The sequence below is a fragment of the Armigeres subalbatus genome, unplaced genomic scaffold (genome assembly GCF_024139115.2).
Source record: "Armigeres subalbatus isolate Guangzhou_Male unplaced genomic scaffold, GZ_Asu_2 Contig1974, whole genome shotgun sequence".
Classification (NCBI taxonomy): Eukaryota; Metazoa; Arthropoda; class Insecta; order Diptera; family Culicidae; genus Armigeres; species Armigeres subalbatus.
The window spans coordinates 285,770-291,769 of record NW_026942808.1 but is presented as its reverse complement, the minus strand read 5'-3'; the positions used below and the strand labels follow the sequence as shown (position 1 = coordinate 291,769).

The window sequence follows — 6,000 nt, the reverse complement described above, 5'->3', positions numbered from 1 at the left end:
CCTCCCATAGCGTAGAAAACATAATCCTTCGATTGACCTTTCTCAATTTCCTCAGATACCGCACGGACCTTCTTCGCCTTAGGACATGAAGCGGGAACGTCCAATCGACGCTTCAAACCCCGTTGCTGTAACAACGTTTCGCCCAGTGCCCAATCTTCCCACAAGCAGCACACTTTGTCTGTTTAGCAGGGCATTCATTGCTTCCATGGGTATGCCCTCGACGTCCACAACCATAACAGATGAATCGATTGTTAGGCTGATGTCTGGGTTGATAGCCAGATTGGCGCTTGAATGATTGCGCTGTGTTTCGGAAAGATCGATTTGATACCGTATACACATTCTGTTCCTGACGCTCAATAGGCCGGCTCAATTTCTTCGATTGGTGGTATGACTCTGCCATGCTTGTACCCAAAGAGATCACTTCGTCCAATGTGCGATCCTTCTGTAACAATTTTGTGCGTAACTCTTCAGAAATACATCCCTGGGCAATCCTGTCGGCGATGAGCTCATCCACCACGACCGGATCGTAATTACATCTCGCAATCTGTTTTCGCAACCGCATGATAAAATCCGTGAATCTTTCACCAGATTGTTGCGTAATCTGATGAAACAGGTGTCGTTCATACGTCTTACGGCGGAAAGGCTCAAAGTATTCGTCAAGGCACCTTATGGCCACGTCGTAGTAAGGCGGGTCGATTGCAACGTGGGGTACTTGATCTATTCCTGGTAGGTGCCGAATCAATCCTTGCAGACCTGGTCCACCGAGATAGGCCAGCTGCGCTCGTTTATCTGATTGTTTCTCTATGCCTTGGGCTACGAAAAACGACTCTAAATCCAGTTTCCAAACTTCCCACTCGGTTGGCAACTGGCTGGTGTCAGTAGTGACATCGAAAGGCTTAATCCTGCTTTGCAAAGCCATCCTGTGAAATTTATTATTTTTGTTTATCTCAACTCAAAGTATTATAATTCATCAACCTCTCAAATATTGTTTTGATGTGCATTACTCAAAGATATCCTTTAAAATTAATTACAATTTCATATTTTTCATAGATTTATTTATTTATACATGGCAGTTCATTCATATTGATATGTAGAATAATTGTATTGGACTTACCCTTGAAAATCATGCAAATGCTCAAAAAATCATTTGTGATACATTTGTACTGATGTACCTGCACCAACAACATCTATTGGAAATGCTCCAACTAGTCGATGCCAGTTTTATATACTTACTTTACCGTGTTTACGTTTTAATAATACGCATTTTTATCCTAAGGGTACATAACCCCTATTTTGTGAGTACATAACTACCTAATGGCTCCCGGGTACACAACCTCTCAACATTTCACACTTGGTACATAACCATAAACACCTACAATTGGCTTACGCTCTTAGTTACTCCAGATACATAATCTCACTACTATATCTTTGTTCCACTTTTTCAATTTGGTAACATAACCTCATTTTCTTTCTTTTAATCCACAATCCATTAGCATTTTTTTGTTCGGGTACATAACCTCTTTTTTTCATGTACATATACACATTTTCATTTTACATTTGGAACACGATCTTATTCGTTCTCTAACCTCAACCCATTTTGCTTCTGGTACTACATGGTATCACGTTTTTTTTCTATATGGTAACATAACCTCATTTGTTTTCGTTTGGTACACAACCATCAACATTTTTTCGCTTGGGTACATTATCCCATTCTCTTTTGTTCGAAACACAAACACTTCAGTATATATATACATATATATACATTTTGACTTTCACCTATCCCCATCACATCTCTCTCTATTTCGCTCCTCTGTTTCAACATCGCAACACATTGTCTATCGCTGAACCTTCATTTTGTCAATTGGTACACAACCAATACTAGTACAATATTTTTGACGGCTTTGGGCACAAGACCATTCCACTGTATATAACCCGTATTCCTTTTCAATTTTGTAATGGTACATAACCTTACTTTTATTCCTCGATTCACTTGCTCATTTGGTACAAAACCCATATCTCTTGCGTTTCAACAGGAGTACACAACTACCGAAACATACTTTTTTCTTCATGAATTCTTGGCTGAATTCATTTTTTTTCTCGAAACACTACTACCAACACCATACATGCATTCCATATTCCAACTATTTTTGTACTTCACCTCCATTTTGTTTTCTTGATTATTTGAATATACTTCATTTCAACGTTGAGAATGCACATCAATAATATTTGTTATAGGAATATTTTTGTTCTCTTTTATTTCACTTACGTTCGCACTTCACGCCGTTCACCTTTGCTCCCAGATAAAATTTTCTTCCGCAATGCCAAAATGGCGCTCACTTCCAACCCAATGAAAACTGAGTACCGTCGCTAAATATGCACTGACTTTTACGAAACCGAATTACTTTCGCGATGTTTTATCCCGTCGTCGCCAAATATGTCGGATCCACGAAATAATAAGAACTCAAATCATATTATTCAACTCGCACTTTATTCCGTACTAGCGCCTACGATGCTGTCGCAGTCGACTCTCGATTCCAACTAACCTACTTGGCATGAATTGTTGCCAGTCTTCTTTATTTATCGTTCTACATTAATGTTGTTTCTTAAAGGGCCTAGTTGTCCCCGACACCTGTGGCAATAAGTGTGCAAGTGTATGTGAATATGTGAATTCTTCTTTAGAACCGTTTGTGTCGGGTCATGAGTGTGGTATTGTGACCAACACACGGACCATTATGGCTAACGAGTTCCCTGAAAGATCCGCAACATTCATAGAAATGGGCAATTCGGAAATTTCATCGTACTCATCAAATACTCTGGATTCGAAAAGAAATTATTTTAAAAAATCCCGTCGCTTCGCGATGGAATTTACGAAGTGACCATTTCTACGGATTTTCCGGATCTTCCAGTGGACCATCCAGTGTACTCTAAATACACACATTCTTCTTAAACCACACTCAAACACATGCAACACACAAACACACAAACACCCACAGACACATACATTCCAATTGTAAGGCGAAACTTACACGTAAACAACGTTGATACAAAGATCCCATACAACGCTGACTTTAAGCTGTTCAGTTATAAAAGCCCCTGATGGCAGAATTTCTCAAACGTTTTCTTCGTGAAACACGGACTTGTAACTTTCACATTCCTGCTTCTCTTTATTATTCACCTTATAATTTCCAGTTTGTATTATTGAAATAATTAAATTACTTACTCCATCACTGTTTTCTTTGTTTCCTTAGTTTTACTTTTCCAGGATACCGTTAACAACTATTTTTTCTTGTTATTGTGTTCAATGGTTATTTTGTTCTGGAGTTTCACCCCCGTTGCCTTTTACCCAATTGATATAGTTAATGGTCATGTGGCAACTGTTGGAGCGGATCCGGGTACAAATTAAAATTAAAATAATACAAAAAAAACAAAAAAACAAATCAAATAAATAATATTTGCGTAGTTTCCTATCGATCAATGGTAAGACTGCATTGCTTCGGCAAATTAGACTTCTCTTCTTGTTGAATAAGTAAAATTAACATTGCATTTTTATTTCGTGACTACGTTGGGGATTTCGAGAAAACATTTCTCGCTTGTAACCTTCTGGATGACAAAATATGAAATTTCGGAGCCGCTACAATAAATTTATAACGCCATTTATCAAACGCTGTTGGTGGGGGTGGATGCAATTTACATATTTCGAGAATTCAGGAAAAAATGTTTCGTTATAAAAGAAGGAATCAAATTGAAATCTATTTACAAAAGAGTGACTTACTTTTGATGCTTTTGCGACTCAAATGCTGCAGTTTGCGCCCACCCTTCTAGCAGAATTAACTACTACTAAACTAATCAGACTCTCTGCGCCTTTGTTTGCTTCGTTCCCTTTCCAGAGAAGATCAAATCTACACAAGCGTTCAGCTCAAATCAATCGCTTGAGTCCATTTCTCTATTACGGCTTCAATGGATGCACTCGATCTATTTTATATACAAAATGGTAATAAGAATGAAATAGTTTGCTTTTTTTGTGGGACAGTCTCTCACTCGCATTCGCCTGGAATCGATTCTGAGGGGATTCAATCCTAAACAATCGCGTTCAATGTTTTGGCTCTAATCCTAAAACCCAACCATTTTTCTTTGTCACCACCAAATCTAACAATAACTAGATTTTGTCTTATCTACATTGTTTGCTGCTTCTATCGGAACCATTGATTATGGATCCTTTACACACATCGGACTCATTCACTCACACTCAATCCACATTTTCACTTAATTTATAATACAGTGTAAGAAAACATCTTTTGTTTCAAAGAATATCTACGGAAAGTACATTGGACAGGAAAGAAAAGTGTTCTGTAGCAGTGTTATTCACATTTGTGTTTTTATTCTTGCTCGTATGTGTGCGGACGAAACATGAACGAGAAAAGAGAACAATAAACAGGAAAACAATATTCGAATATAATTTTGACCTAACAATAAGGTAATACGGGCAACAAATTTGACAAACTTTGTCAAACATTTTCTCACTACTCTCCTGTACATAACATCGAATTTACACCGGAATCTTTCCGGGGAATTGGTTAGTCAAATGGTCTAGAGTACACTGATTCATCACACTGGGATGAAGATGAGTTGAAGCGAAATGATCACATTGGGGGGGAGGGTACGATAAATGATAGTCGATGCCGATTCTGCTGCAGTTGTTACCCTCTGGACACGAGGCGTCAGCTTCACAAATGCACAGATCCGGAACTGACCGCGCCGCAGCAGCGCGTGGTTGATGGTGATGAGCTTGGGTAGTGGTGGTGCTGTTGTTGATCGTGGTGGTGCTGGAATTCTAATTGCGAGGTCGTTCGCACACTAGCGCACACACGCGTACGTTCGTACACTGGAGGGGACGAGGAAATCTCGCTGCACAGCTTACTAGGATACTGGTGGGGGACGAACGGAGGATCTACGACGCGTACATCCGGCTGATTTCGTTCTTGTACCGTTCCTGGATGTCCTTGCGCTTGAGCTTGAAGGCCGCCGTCACCAGGCCCATGTCCGGGGTCCAGATGTCCTTGCACAGGGTTACCACAGTTGGAATCTCGAAGCGGTGCAGTTTACCTGTTGGTAGAAATTGGGAGATGGTATGAACAAACATATTTTCAATCAAAAGTAGACATTGAAAAATACACTAATAAGGTAGGAACAAATATTAAATGATTTCTTCTTTTGTCTTGTTGTTACTAATTGGATTAACTATCCAAAGGAGGAAATTAAAAATAAATAAATGTAATGATAAACCGCAAAATTCATCAACTATATCCCCCAAATAACTAATGGATCCTTAGTTGAAGTGATTTCGCACCCACTACAAATGAATTTTAAGGCATTCATTGGTTATAAGTTATAAACCATACATGACAGACGTTGTCGTATACCAACATCTGTCGCGTCTGATTCACTTTTGGAAAACCTCCAGTCGCAAGACTTTTAAGGCGTGAAGTTGACTGAGACATCTACTACGAGTATAAACATTCCATGGAACTATCCTGAATGGAACCTGAAATAGTTTTTTTCCGGAAAACTTCGAGTTGCCGTTTGTGCTTATTTTTCAGCACAAATGAATCGACTGCTTTGAGCGTGCTTATAGTAGCGAGTAAAATAACAAAGATTACTGAGAAGAAATAACAAATACAATCACCGTATATAATGCAAAATTAGTAAATCTACAGTATCTACTTTCACTACTTACTGTATACTGAACTATGAACTACAATTGGTGCAATGGATGATCGTTTGCTTCCCAGTCTTTTGTGTTAGTATTTTGTTAGTTAAGACTGGTACTAGACCCTGCCGGAACCTCCGCAGCATATACTCAAGAAGATGTTGTTAGATCATGCGACACCTTCTCTAAGTATTTGCATGGAGGTATGATATATCAAGTGTTTAATTATTTTCTATATATTGGCAAAAAATACTCGACGCGTTTCTGTTAAATTAAAATGTTACCGGGATTAA

General features: G+C 38.8%; 1 protein-coding gene across 4 annotated transcripts in view; it reads right to left on the bottom strand.

The window, feature by feature from the left end:
• Positions 1–4,345: 4,345 nt before the first annotated feature.
• Positions 4,346–6,000, bottom strand: part of LOC134203564 (long-chain-fatty-acid--CoA ligase 4-like) — a 157,036-nt gene continuing 155,381 nt past the window's right edge. For all 4 annotated transcript variants that reach the window (XM_062678414.1, XM_062678415.1, XM_062678416.1 and 1 more), the window contains one exon: positions 4,346–5,103. In XM_062678414.1, coding sequence (XP_062534398.1) covers positions 4,949–5,103 — 155 coding nt within the window. In that variant the 3' untranslated portion in view covers positions 4,346–4,948. The remainder of the gene's footprint in view (positions 5,104–6,000) is intronic.